This window comes from Pseudophryne corroboree, chromosome 5, assembly GCF_028390025.1.
Source record: "Pseudophryne corroboree isolate aPseCor3 chromosome 5, aPseCor3.hap2, whole genome shotgun sequence".
In the NCBI taxonomy this organism is placed as follows: Eukaryota; Metazoa; Chordata; class Amphibia; order Anura; family Myobatrachidae; genus Pseudophryne; species Pseudophryne corroboree.
In genome coordinates, this window is record NC_086448.1 from 270903480 (window position 1) to 270918356 (window position 14877).

Consider the following 14877-nt stretch of genomic DNA (forward strand, 5'->3'; position numbering starts at 1 on the left):
AGACAATCCGCACTTGGGATGGGCGCCCAGCATCCACTACGGACTACGAGAAATAGATTTATCGGTAAGTAAAATCTTATTTTCTCTAACGTCCTAGTGGATGCTGGGGACTCCGTCAGGACCATGGGGATTATACCAAAGCTCCCAAACGGGCGGGAGAGTGCGGATGACTCTGCAGCACCGAATGAGAGAACTCCAGGTCCTCTTTAGCCAGGGTATCAAATTTGTAGAATTTTACAAACGTGTTCGCCCCCGACCACGTAGCTGCTCGGCAGAGTTGTAATGCCGAGACCCCTCGGGCAGCCGCCCAGGATGAGCCCACCTTCCTTGTGGAATGGGCCTTGACAGATTTAGGCTGTGGCAGGCCTGCCACAGAATGTGCAAGTTGAATTGTGCTACAAATCCAACGAGCAATCGTCTGCTTAGAAGCAGGAGCACCCAGCTTGTTGGGTGCATACAGTATAAACAGCGAGTCAGATTTTCTGACTCCAGCCGTCCTTGAAATATATATTTTCAATGCCCTGACAACGTCCAGCAACTTGGAATCCTCCAAATCGCTAGTAGCCGCAGGCACCACAATAGGCTAGTTCAGGTGAAACGCTGACACCACCTTAGGCAGAAAATGAGGACGCGTCCGCAGTTCTGCCCTGTCCGAATGGAAAATCAGATATGGGCTTTTATACGATAAAGCCGCCAATTCTGACACTCTCCTGGCTGAAGCCAGGGCCAGTAGCATGGTTACTTTCCATGTAAGATATTTCAAATCCGCCGATTTGAGTGGCTCAAACCAATGGGATTTGAGAAAATCCAAAACTACATTTAGGTCCCACGGAGCCACTGGGGGCACAACCGGGGGCTGTATATGTAGTACTCCTTTTACAAAAGTCTGGACTTCAGGAACTGAAGCCAATTCTTTCTGGAAGAAAATCGACAGGGCCGAAATTTGAACCTTAATGGACCCCAACTTGAGGCCCATAGACAATCCTGTTTGCAGGAAATGTAGGAATCGACCCAATTGAAATTCCTCCGTGGGGGCCTTCCTGGCCTCACACCACGCAACATATTTTCTCCAAATGCGGTGATAATGTTGTTCAGTCACCTCCTTCCTGGCTTTAACCAGTGTAGGAATGACCTCTTCCGGAATGCCTTTTTCCTTTAGAATTCGGCGTTCAACCGCCACGCCGTCAAACGCAGCCGCGGTAAGTCTTGGAATAGACACGGTCCCTGCTGAATCAGGTCCCGTCTTAGAGGTAGAGGCCACGGATTTTCCGTGAGCATCTCCTGAAGTTCCGGGTACCAAGTTCTTCTTGGCCAATCCGGAGCCACGAGTATCGTTCTTACTCCCCTTTGCCGTATAATTCTCAGTACTTTGGGTATGAGAGGCAGAGGAGGAAACACATACACTGACTGGAACACCCACGGTGTTACCAGAGCGTCCACAGCTATTGCCTGAGGGTCTCTTGACCTGGCGCAATACCTGTCCAGTTTTTTGTTGAGGCGAGACGCCATCATATCCACCTTTGGTTTTTCCCAACGGTTCACAATCATGTGGAAGACTTCTGGATGAAGTCCCCACTCTCCCGGGTGTAGATCGTGTCTGCTGAGGAAGTCTGCTTCCCAGTTGTCCACTCCCGGAATGAACACTGCTGACAGTGCTATCACATGATCTTCCGCCCAGCGAAGAATCCTTGCAGCTTCTGCCATTGCTCTCCTGCTTCTTGTGCCGCCCTGTCTGTTTACGTGGGCGACTGCCGTGATGTTGTCCGACTGGATCAACACCGGCTGACCCTGAAGCAGGGGTTTTGCCAGGCTTAGAGCATTGTAAATCGCTCTTAGCTCCAGTATATTTATGTGAAGAGACATCTCCAGGCTTGACCATACTCCCTGGAAGTTCCTTCCCTGTGTGACCGCTCCCCAGCCTCTCAGACTGGCATCCGTGGTCACCAGGACCCAGTCCTGTATGCCGAATCTGCGGCCTTCTAACAGATGAGCACTCTGCAACCACCACAGAAGAGACACCCTTGTCCGTGGCGATAAGGTTATCCGCTGATGCATCTGCAGATGCGATCCGGACCATTTGTCCAGCAGATCCCACTGAAAAGTTTGTGCGTGGAATCTGCCGAATGGGATTGCTTCGTAAGAAGCCACCATCTTTCCCAGGACTCTTGTGCATTGATGCACAGACACTTTTCCTGGTTTTAGGAGGTTCCTGACAAGTTCGGATAACTCCTTGGCTTTCTCCTCCGGAAGAAACACCTTTTTCTGAACCGTGTCCAGAATCATTCCCAGGAACAGCAGACGTGTTGTCGGGGTCAACTGAGATTTTGGGAAATTCAGAATCCACCCGTGTTGTTGCAGCACTACTTGGGTTAGTGCTACTCCGTCCTCCAGCTGTTCTCTGGACCTTGCCCTTATCAGGAGATCGTCCAAGTAAGGGATAATTAATACGCCTCTTCTTCGCAGAAGAATCATCATTTCGGCCATTACCTTGGTAAAGACCCGAGGTGCCGTGGACAATCCAAACGGCAGCGTCTGAAACTGATAATGACAGTTTTGCACCACGAACCTGAGGTACCCTTGATGTGAAGGGCAAATTGGGACATGCAGGTAAGCATCTTTTATGTCCAGGGACACCATAAAGTCCCCTTCTTCCAGATTCGCTATCACTGCTCTGAGTGATTCCATCTTGAACTTGAATTTTTGTATGTACAGGTTCAAAGATTTCAGATTTAGAATAGGTCTTACCGAGCCGTCCGGCTTCGGTACCACAAATAGCGTGGAGTAATACCCCTTTCCCTGTTGTAGGAGGGGTACCTTGACTATCACCTGCTGAGAAAACAGCTTGTGAATGGCTTCCAATACCGTCGCCCTGTCTGAGGGAGACGTTGGCAAAGCAGACTTTAGGAACCGGCGAGGGGGAGACTTCTCGAATTCCAACCTGTAACCCTGAGATACTACCTGCAGGATCCAGGGGTCCACCTGTGAGCAAGCCCACTGCGCGCTGAAATTCTTGAGTCGACCCCCCACCGCTCCTGAGTCCGCTTGTAAAGCCCCAGCGTCATGCTGAGGGCTTTGTAGAACCCGCGGAGGGCTTCTGTTCCTGGGAAGGAGCTGCTTGCTGCCCTCTCTTACCCTTTCCTCTGCCTCGGGGCAGATATGACTGTCCTTTTGCCCGCTTGTTCTTATAGGACCGAAAGGACTGCGGCTGAAAAGACGGTGTCTTTTTCTGTTGGGAGGGGGTCTGAGGTAAAAAGGTGGATTTCCCGGCAGTTGCCGTGGCCACCAAATCCGATAGACCGACGCCAAATAATTCCTCCCCTTTATACGGCAATACTTCCATATGCCGTTTGGAATCCGCATCACCTGACCACTGTCGTGTCCATAAACTTCTTCTGGCAGATATGGACATCGCACTTACTCTCGATGCCAGAGTGCAAATATCCCTCTGAGCATCTCGCATATAAAGAAAAGCATCCTTTAATTGCTCTAAAGTCTGTAAAATACTGTCCCTATCCAGGGTATCAATATTTTCAGTCAGGGAATCCGACCAGACCACTCCAGCACTGCACATCCAGGCTGAGGCGATGGCTGGTCGCAGTATAACACCAGTATGTGTGTATATACTTTTTAGAGTAGTTTCCAGCCTCCTATCAGCTGGATCCTTGAGGGCGGCCGTATCAGGAGACGGTAACGCCACTTGTTTTGATAAGCGTGTGAGCGCCTTATCCACCTTAGGGGGTGTTTCCCAGCGCGCCCTAACCTCTGGCGGGAAAGGGTATAATGCCAATAACTTTTTAGAAATTAGCCCTTTTCTATCTGGGTTAACCCACGCTTCATCACATACATCATTCAATTCCTCTGATTCAGGAAAAACTGCAGGTAGTTTTTTCACCCCCCACATAATACCCCTTTTTGTGGTACTTGTAGTATCAGAGATATGCAAAGTCTCCTTCATTGCCGTGATCATATAACGTGTGGCCCTACTGGAAAATACGTTTGTTTCTTCACCGTCGACACTAGATTCAGTGTCCGTGTCTGGGTCTGTATCGACTGACTGAGGTAAAGGGCGTTTTACAGCCCCTGACGGTGTCTGAGACGCCTGGGCAGGTACCAACTGGTTTGACGGCCGTCTCATGTCGTCAACTGATTTTTGTAATGTGCTGACATTATCACGTAATTCCATAAACAAAGCCATCCATTCCGGTGTCGACTCCCTAGGGGGTGACATCACCATTACCGGCAATTGCTCTGCCTCCACACCAACATCGTCCTCATACATGTCGACACACACGTACCGACACACAGCAGACACACAGGGAATGCTCTATTGAAGACAGGACCCCACTAGCCCTTTGGGGAGACAGAGGGAGAGTTTGCCAGCACACACCCAAGCGCTATAATATATATGGGAACAACCCTATATAAGTGTTGTATCCTTATAGCAGCTTAAATATAGTAATATCGCCAAAAAAAAGTGCCCCCCCTCTCTGTTTATACCCTGTTTCTGTAGTGCAGTGCAGGGGAGAGTCCTGGGAGCCTTCCTCACAGCGGAGCTGAGCAGGAAAATGGCGCTGTGTGCTGAGGAGAATAAGCCCCGCCCCCTATTTCGGCGGGCTCTTCTCCGGAGTCTGTGAGATCTGGCAGGGGTTAAATACATCCATATAGCCTCAAGGGCTATATGTGATGTATTTTTAGCCATAAAAAGGTATTATACATTGCTGCCCAGGGCGCCCCCCCAACGCCCTGCACCCTCCGTGACCGCTGTGTGAAGTGTGCTGACAACAATGGCGCACAGCTGCAGTGCTGTGCGCTACCTCAGGAAGACTGAAAAGTCTACTGCCGCCTGCTTCTGGACCTCTTCCATCTTCGGCATCTGCAAGGGGGGTCGGCGGCGCGGCTCCGGGACGAACCCCAGGGTGAGACCTGTGTTCCGACTCCCTCTGGAGCTAATGGTGTCCAGTAGCCTAAGAAGCCAATCCATCCTGCACGCAGGTGAGTTCACTTCTCTCCCCTAAGTCCCTCGATGCAGTGAGCCTGTTGCCAGCAGGACTCACTGAAAATAAAAAACCTAAAAAACTTTTTCTAAGCAGCTCTTTAGGAGAGCCACCTAGATTGCACCCTGCTCGGACGGGCACAAAAACCTAACTGAGGCTTGGAGGAGGGTCATAGGGGGAGGAGCCAGTGCACACCACCTGATCCTAAAGCTTTATTTTTGTGCCCTGTCTCCTGCGGAGCCGCTAATCCCCATGGTCCTGACGGAGTCCCCAGCATCCACTAGGACGTTAGAGAAATCCCACAAGACAGTGATCTGCGAGCTGGCTGCATTTGCTGGTGGTATGGTGGCGCACTGTCCCTGTCCATGCTGCAGTGTCCAGGTAAGAATGCGGTGTGCGTACGCGCTCATGAATTGCCATCACTAGTACTAGTGGTGGAACCACAAATTTATTGACCCTGGGCCCCCACCAGTCTGAATCCGGCCCTGGTTGTGTCAATTCTACAAGCCTTTGTTAGGTAGTAATTCTTGCTTTTTTGACCTTGGAGAAAGTAAGACGCGTAAATTTCAAAAAGGTAGTAGTGGTTTACCCTGATCGCAATTAAAATTCCAATTGTGCAAGTATAAGCTGTAATACAGTTGACTAAGCATATATTTCAGTGTAATTTGTGAAACCAGAGGAATTGTTTATTTTAAAGCTAGGTACACGCTTTAATTTTCGTAAGTATTCTATGACTAGCTTTAGCCCACCTGTCCTGCAGCCTAACCCTCCCCTCTCGCAGTCTAACTCTAACCCCCACTGCTGGTATTGTGAGCGTCGGGATTCTGACTGCATCCCTTCTGAAGATAGGATTCCCCCCGTAAAGATTAGCTAGCTTTAGTCGGTATCCAGTTGTGTTGTTATTATGCAGTAATTCTCTATTATGACTTATCTTTGCAGTAATCAAAAATCCTCCGCTTAATGACATACTCAAAAACATTCTGGGAAGAATCGGAATTTCTGTCATGTTCTATTATCACCGCAAAGAACTGTGGCAAAAGGTAATTGCGCAGTTTAGTAACTTTATGTTCAATAGATATTTTCGCTATGTATAGTATATTTTAGGTTTACTTGTTATATGTTATACTTAAACCACTCATGCTGGTTTACAATTCAGATCCTTAAACACAAAGACCATAAGTTTATCTTTAATACATCCTTAACATTAGCAACAGTAATCTTGAAAGACCCTTAATAAGCATGTGCTAAATTTGCATTGGTTTATTACTGTTGACCAAAAATATATATTTAGAAAATTGCTAAAATCTTAAACTTGTATCTAACTATGATTTTTTATTTTTTATTTATAAAAATGTAAAATGCCATAAATATATCAGTTTATTTCTATTCTTTTGTTAGGGAAGAAGAGTGTTGTGCAAATTAAAGGAGCTGCAGATCAACTACACAGTCTTGAAAGGGCTTGCTGTTCAAGAAAGTGTTGCATCACGATGTCATGTGGTTAATATTGCTGTGGAGATATTCCTCATGTGTGGAAACCTAATTACTGCGTGTAAAGTACTGAAAGGTGAAACATATGCAGTTAAATTTACTTTGAAAATCTAAATTTACAGATTTAGTATTTATAAATGTATAGCTTAGAAAAATCTGGGTGTAGTATGATATGCCGGTGGCCAGCATACCGGCACCGGAACCCCGACCGCCGGCATACAGACAGCCGGGCGAGCGCAAATGTGCCCCTTGCGGTCTCGCTGCACTTGCCACGCTGCGGGCACCCTCCAGGGGGGTTATGGACCTCCAAGAGGGAGAAAAGGTTTCCGTATGCCGGGTGTCAGGATTCCGGCACCGGGATCCCAATGGCCGGCAAACTTAATACCACCCGAAAAATCTAAGTTAGTGAGACACTACCCCCACATGTATGTAAAAAGTGTATAGTTATGCAGGAAATCCAGAACCGTGTCAAATTTAAAATAATTTAAAATTGTTAACTTTCACTAGATGATGTGGTACTTACTAGTTTTACTTTTAAAATATTTTTATGTCTCGCATGGGCATTCAGTATTCTTGGCATATTAAGAAATTAACCTCTTCCATATTATGAAATTAACCTCTTCCTCAATTGCCAATCATAGACCCACATCCTATTGCACAATGTTTAAATGGTGGGTTGGCAATTTTTCTCCTACACCCCCATCCAAGCTACTGTAGGATGGATCTTGGAAATGTGCAGTTTTGTCTGGCTTTATCTATAATGACCAGATGTAATAAGAAATGATGCCAGGTGAAATTGTCAAACTACAAATGTAAAATGAAGTCTTACCTCCAGTTATGAAAGGTTAAATATATTTGGAATGATGATAAACAATAGAGCATTCTTTGTCAAACCACTAAAACTAATTTTCATATTTTGGTGATGTGCATTTTCAACAGGCAGGGCTGCCATCAGAAATTGTGGGGCCCCTTCCCCTTGTGTCCCACGAGCAGCCTCTCGCTTCCCCTTGTGTCCCACCAGCAGCCTCTCGCTTCCCCTTGTGTCCCACCAGCAGCCTCTCGCTTCCCCTTGTGTCCCACCAGCAGCCTCTCGCTTCCCCTTGTGTCCCACCAGCAGCCTCTCGCTTCCCCCTGTGTCCCACCAGCAGCCTCTCGCTTCCCCTTGTGTCCCACCAGCAGCCTCTCTCTTCCCCCTGTGTCCCACCAGCAGCCTCTCGCTTCCCCCTGTGTCCCACCAGCAGCCTCTCGCCTCCCCCTGTCTCCCACTTGCAGCCCTTCACCTACCCATGTTCTACTCTCTCTCTCTCTCTCTCTCTCTCTCTCTCTCTCTCTATATATATATATATATATATTTATTTACATATATATATATATATATACACTGCTCAAAAAAACACTAAAAAACACTAAACACTAAAATAACACATCCTAGATCTGAATGAATGAAATATTCTTATTAACTACTTTGTTCTTTACATAGTTGAATGTGCTGACAATAAAATCACACAAAAATTATCAATGGAAATCAAATTTATTAACCCATGGAGGTCTGGATTTGGAGTCGCCCTCAAAATTAAAGTGGAAAAACACACTACATGCTGGTCCAACTTTGATGTAATGTCCTTAAAACAAATCAAAATGAGGCTCTGTAGTGTGTGTGGCCTCCACGTGCCTGTATGACCTCCCTACAACCCACACAAGTGGCTCAGGTAGTGCAGCTTATCTAGGATGGCACATCAATGCGAGCTGTGGCAAGAAGGTTTGCTGTGTCTGTCAGCGTAGTGTCCAGAGCATGGAGGCGCTACCAGGAGACAGGCCAGTACATCAGGAGACGTGGAGGAGGCCGTAGGAGGGCAACAACCCAGCAGCAGGACCGCTGGCTCCGCCTTTGTGCAAGGAGGAACAGGAGGAGCCCTGCCAGAGCCCTGCAAAATGACCTCCAGCAAGCCACAAATGTGCATGTGTCTACTCAAACGATCAGAAACAGACTCCATGAGGGTGGTATCAGGCCCGATGTCCACAGGTGGGGGTTGTGCTTACAGCCCAACACCGTGCAGGACATTTGGCATTTGCCAGAGAACACCAAGATTGGCAAATTCGCCACTGGCGCCCTGTGCTCTTCACAGATGAAAGCAGGTTCTCATTGAGCACATGTGACAGATGTGACAGAGTCTGGAGACGCCAAGGAGTACGTTCTGCTGCCTGCAACATCCTCCAGCATGACCGGTTTGGCAGTGAGTCAGTAATGGTGTGGGGTGGCATTTCTTTGGGGGGCCGCACAGCCCTCCATGTGCTCGCCACAGGTAGCCTGACTGCCATTAGGTACCGAGATGAGATCCTCAGACCCCTTGTGAGACCATATGCTGGTGTGGTTGGCCCTGGGTTCCTCCTAATGCAAGACAATGCTAGACCTCATGTGGCTGGAGTGTGTCAGCAGTTCCTGCAAGACAAAGGCATTGATGCTATGGACTGGCCCGCCCGTTCCCCAGACCTGAACCCAATTGAGCACATCTGGGACATCATGTCTCGCTCCATCCACCAACGCCACGTTGCACCACAGACTGTCCAGGAGTTGGCGGATGCTTTAGTCCAGGTCTGGGAGGAGATCCCTCAGGAGAACATCCGCCACCTCATCAGGAGCATGCCCAGGCATTGTAGGGAGGTCATACAGGCACGTGGAGGCCACACACACTACTGAGCCTCATTTTGACTTGTTTTAAGGACATTACATCAAAGTTGGATCAGCCTGTAGTGTGTTTTTCCACTTTAATTTTGTGTGACTCCAAATCCAGACCTCCATGGGTTAATAAATTTGATTTACATTGATAATTTCTCTATCGTCCTAGTGGATGCTGGGGTTCCTGAAAGGACCATGGGGAATAGCGGCTCCGCAGGAGACAGGGCACAAAAGTAAAGCTTTCCGATCAGGTGGTGTGCACTGGCTCCTCCCCCTATGACCCTCCTCCAAGCCAGTTAGATTTTTGTGCCCGGCCGAGAAGGGTGCAATCTAGGTGGCTCTCCTAAAGAGCTGCTTAGAAAAGTTTAGCTTAGGTTTTTTATTTTACAGTGAGTCCTGCTGGCAACAGGATCACTGCAACGAGGGACTTAGGGGAGAAGAAGTGAACTCACCTGCGTGCAGGATGGATTGGCTTCTTGGCTACTGGACATCAGCTCCAGAGGGACGATCACAGGTACAGCCTGGATGGTCACCGGAGCCTTGCCGCCGGCCCCCTTGCAGATGCTGAAATAAGAAGAGGTCCAGAATCGGCGGCAGAAGACTCCTCAGTCTTCTAAAGGTAGCGCACAGCACTGCAGCTGTGCGCCATTTTCCTCTCAGCACACTTCACACGGCAGTCACTGAGGGTGCAGGGCGCTGGGAGGGGGGCGCCCTGGGAGGCAAATGAAAACCTATTTCTCTATCGTCCTAGTGGATGCTGGGGTTCCTGAAAGGACCATGGGGAATAGCGGCTCCGCAGGAGACAGGGCACAAAAAGTAAAGCTTTTTCCGATCAGGTGGTGTGCACTGGCTCCTCCCCCTATGACCCTCCTCCAGACTCCAGTTAGATTTTTGTGCCCGGCCGAGAAGGGTGCAATCTAGGTGGCTCTCCTAAAGAGCTGCTTAGAAAAAGTTTAGCTAGGTTTTTTATTTTACAGTGATTCCTGCTGGCAACAGGATCACTGCAACGAGGGACAGAGGGGAGAAGGAGTCAACTCACCTGCGTGCAGGATGGATTGGCTTCTTGGCTACTGGACATCAAGCTCCAGAGGGACGATCACAGGTACAGCCTGGATGGTCACCGGAGCCGCGCCGCCGGCCCCCTTGCAGATGCTGAAGTCAGAAGAGGTCCAGAATCGGCGGCTGAAGACTCCTGCAGTCTTCTAAAGGTAGCGCACAGCACTGCAGCTGTGCGCCATTTTCCTCTCAGCACACTTCACACGGCAGTCACTGAGGGTGCAGGGCGCTGGGAGGGGGGCGCCCTGGGAGGCAAATGAGTACCTATAAAGGCTAAAAATACCTCACATATAGCCCTAGAGGCTATATGGAGATATTTAACCCCTGCCTAATTTTTCTAAATAGCGGGAGACGAGCCCGCCGGAAAAGGGGCGGGGCCTATCTCCTCAGCACACGGCGCCATTTCCTCTCACAGCTCCGCTGGTCAGGACGGCTCCCAAGTCTCTCCCCTGCACTGCACTACAGAAACAGGGTAAAACAGAGAGGGGGGGGCACATTTATGGCGATATTTTGATATAACAAAGCAGCTATAAGGGAGCACTTATTATAAGGCTATCCCTGATATATATATAGCGCTTTTGGTGTGTGCTGGCAAACTCTCCCTCTGTCTCCCCAAAGGGCTAGTGGGTCCTGTCTTCATTAGGAGCATTCCCTGTGTGTCTGCTGTGTGTCGGTACGTGTGTGTCGACATGTATGAGGACGATATTGGTGTGGAGGCGGAGCAATTGCCAAATATGAGGATGTCACCCCCTAGGGAGTCGACACCAGAATGGATGCCTTTATTTATGGAACTACGGGATAGTGTCAACACGCTAAAGCAGTCGTTTGACGACATGAGACGGCCGGACAATCAATTAGTGCCTGTCCAGGCGACTCAAACACCGTCAGGGGCTGTGAAACGCCCTTTGCCTCAGTCGGTCGACACAGACCCAGACACAGGCGATGACTCCAGTGGTGACGGTGACGAATCAACCGTATTTTCCAGTAGGGCCACACGTTATATGATTTTGGCAATGAAGGAGGCGTTACATTTAGCTGATACTACAGGTACCACTAAACAGGGTATTATGTGGGGTATGAAAAAACTACCTATAGTTTTTCCTGAATCAGAAGAACTAAATGACGTGTGTAATGAAGCGTGGGTTGCCCCTGATAAAAAGCTGATAATTTCAAAGAAATTATTGGCATTATACCCTTTCCCGCCAGAGGTTAGGGAGCGCTGGGAAACACCTCCTAGGGTGGACAAGGCGCTAACACGCTTATCTAAACAAGTGGCGTTACCCTCTCCTGAGACGGCCGCACTTAAAGATCCATCAGATAGGAGGATGGAAAATATCCAAAAAAGTATATACACACATGCAGGTGTTATACTACGACCAGCTGTAGCGACTGCCTGGATGGGCAGTGCGGGGGTAGTTTGGTCAGAGTCCCTGATTGAAAATATTGATACCCTGGACAGGGACAATATTTTACTGTCGTTAGAACAAATAAAGGATGCATTTCTTTATATGCGTGATGCACAGAGGGATATATGCACACTGGCATCACGGGTAAGTGCTATGTCCATTTCGGCCAGAAGAGCTTTATGGACGCGACAGTGGACAGGCGATGCGGATTCAAAACGGCATATGGAAGTTTTGCCGTATAAAGGGGAGGAGTTATTTGGAGTCGGTCTATCAGATTTGGTGGCCACGGCTACAGCCGGGAAATCCACATTTCTACCTCAAGTCACTCCCCAACAGAAAAAGGCACCGACTTTTCAACCGCAGCCCTTTCGTTCCTTTAAAAATAAGAGAGCAAAGGGCTATTCATATCTGCCACGAGGCAAAGGTCGAGGGAAGAGACAGCAACACGCAGCTCCTTCCCAGGATCAGAAGCCCTCCCCGGCTTCTACAAAAGCCTCAGCATGACGCTGGGGCTTCTCAAGCGGACTCGGGGACGGTGGGGGGTCGTCTCAAAAATTACAGCGCGCAGTGGGCTCACTCGCAAGTAGATCCCTGGATCCTGCAGATAATATCTCAGGGATACAGGTTGGAATTAGAGACAGATCCACCTCGCCGTTTCCTGAAGTCTGCTTTACCAACGTCCCCCTCCGAAAGGGAGACGGTGTTGGAAGCCATTCACAAGCTGTACTCTCAGCAGGTGATAGTCAAGGTACCTCTTCTACAACAAGGGAAGGGGTATTATTCCACTCTTTTTGTGGTACCGAAGCCGGATGGCTCGGTAAGGCCTATTCTAAATCTGAAGTCCTTGAACCTGTACATAAAGAAGTTCAAGTTCAAAATGGAGTCACTCAGAGCAGTGATAGCGAACCTGGAAGAGGGGGACTTTATGGTATCCTTGGACATCAAGGATGCGTATCTCCACGTTCCAATTTACCCCTCACACCAGGGGTACCTCAGGTTCGTTGTACAAAACTGTCACTATCAGTTTCAGACGCTGCCGTTCGGATTGTCCACGGCACCTCGGATCTTTACAAAGGTAATGGCCGAGATGATGATTCTTCTTCGAAGAAAAGGCGTATTAATTATCCCATACTTGGACGATCTCCTAATAAGGGCGAGGTCCAGAGAACAGCTAGAGATGGGATTAGCACTGTCTCAAGAAGTGCTAAAACAGCACGGGTGGATTCTGAATATTCCAAAATCCCAGTTAATGCCGACAACTCGTCTGCTGTTCCTAGGGATGATTCTGGACACGGTTCAGAAAAAGGTTTTTCTCCCGGAGGAAAAAGCCAAGGAGTTATCCGAGCTTGTCAGGAACCTCCTAAAACCAGGAAAGGTGTCTGTACATCAATGCACAAGAGTCCTGGGAAAAATGGTGGCTTCTTACGAAGCAATTCCATTCGGCAGATTCCACGCAAGAATTTTCCAAAGGGATCTGTTGGACAAATGGTCAGGGTCGCATCTTCAGATGCACCTGCGGATAACCCTGTCTCCAAGGACAAGGGTGTCTCTTCTGTGGTGGTTGCAGAGTGCTCATCTATTGGAGGGCCGCAGATTCGGCATACAGGATTGGATCCTGGTGACCACGGACGCCAGCCTAAGAGGCTGGGGAGCAGTCACACAAGGAAGAAACTTCCAGGGAGTATGGACGAGCCTGGAAACGTCTCTTCACATAAACATTCTGGAACTAAGAGCAATATACAATGCTCTAAGCCAGGCAGAATCTCTGCTTCAGGGAAAACCGGTGTTGATCCAGTCGGACAACATCACGGCAGTCGCCCATGTGAACAGACAGGGCGGCACAAGAAGCAGGAGTGCAATGGCAGAAGCTGCAAGGATTCTTCGCTGGGCAGAGAATCATGTGATAGCACTGTCAGCAGTGTTCATCCCGGGAGTGGACAACTGGGAAGCAGACTTCCTCAGCAGACACGATCTTCACCCGGGAGAGTGGGGACTTCATCCAGAAGTCTTCCACATGCTGGTAACCCGTTGGGAAAGACCAATGGTGGACATGATGGCATCTCGCCTCAACAAAAAACTGGACAGGTATTGCGCCAGGTCAAGAGATCCGCAGGCAATAGCTGTGGACGCGCTGGTAACGCCTTGGGTGTACCAGTCGGTGTATGTGTTTCCTCCTCTGCCTCTCATACCAAAAGTATTGAGAATTATACGGCAAAGAGGCGTAAGAACGATACTAGTGGTTCCGGATTGGCCAAGAAGGACTTGGTACCCGGAACTTCAAGAGATGATCACGGAAGATCCGTGGCCTCTACCTCTAAGGAGGGACTTGCTTCAGCAGGGTCCCTGTCTGTTTCAAGACTTACCGCGGCTGCGTTTGACGGCATGGCGGTTGAACGCCGGATCCTAAAGGAAAAAGGCATGCCGGAAGAAGTCATTCCTACTTTGATTAAAGCAAGGAAGGAAGTAACCGTGCAACATTATCACCGAATTTGGCGAAAATATGTTGCGTGGTGCGAAGATCGGAGTGCTCCGACGGAGGAATTTCAACTGGGTCGATTCCTACATTTCCTGCAATCAGGATTGTCAATGGGTCTCAAATTGGGATCTATTAAGGTTCAAATTTCGGCCCTGTCGATTTTCTTTCAAAAAGAATTGGCTTCAGTCCCTGAAGTCCAGACCTTTGTTAAGGGAGTGCTGCATATACAGCCTCCTGTGGTGCCTCCAGTGGCACCGTGGGATCTCAATGTGGTTTTGGACTTCCTAAAATCTCATTGGTTTGAACCACTAAAAAAGGTGGATTTGAAATATCTCACATGGAAAGTGACCATGCTTCTAGCCCTGGCTTCTGCCAGGAGAGTGTCAGAATTGGCAGCTTTATCTTACAAAAGCCCATATCTGATTTTCCATTCGGACAGGGCAGAACTGCGGACTCGTCCGCATTTTCTCCCTAAGGTGGTGTCAGCATTTCATCTGAACCAGCCTATTGTAGTGCCTGCGGCTACAAGTGACTTGGAGGACTCCAAGTTACTGGACGTTGTCAGAGCATTAAAAATATATATTGCAAGGACAGCTGGAGTCAGAAAATCTGACTCGTTGTTTATATTGTATGCACCCAACAAGATGGGTGCTCCTGCGTCTAAGCAGACGATTGCTCGTTGGATCTATAGCACAATCCAACTTGCACATTCTGTGGCAGGCCTGCCACAGCCTAAATCTGTAAAGGCCCACTCCACAAGGAAGGTGGGCTCATCTTGGG

General features: G+C 48.8%; 1 protein-coding gene across 5 annotated transcripts in view; it reads left to right on the forward strand.

The window, feature by feature from the left end:
• Window positions 1-14877, forward strand: part of TOPAZ1 (testis and ovary specific TOPAZ 1) — a 627583-nt gene that overhangs the window by 461979 nt on the left and 150727 nt on the right. For all 5 annotated transcript variants that reach the window (XM_063922327.1, XM_063922324.1, XM_063922325.1 and 2 more), the window contains exons 13-14: window positions 5934-6034; window positions 6393-6558. In XM_063922327.1, the coding sequence (XP_063778397.1) occupies window positions 5934-6034; window positions 6393-6558 (267 nt within the window). The remainder of the gene's footprint in view (window positions 1-5933; window positions 6035-6392; window positions 6559-14877) is intronic.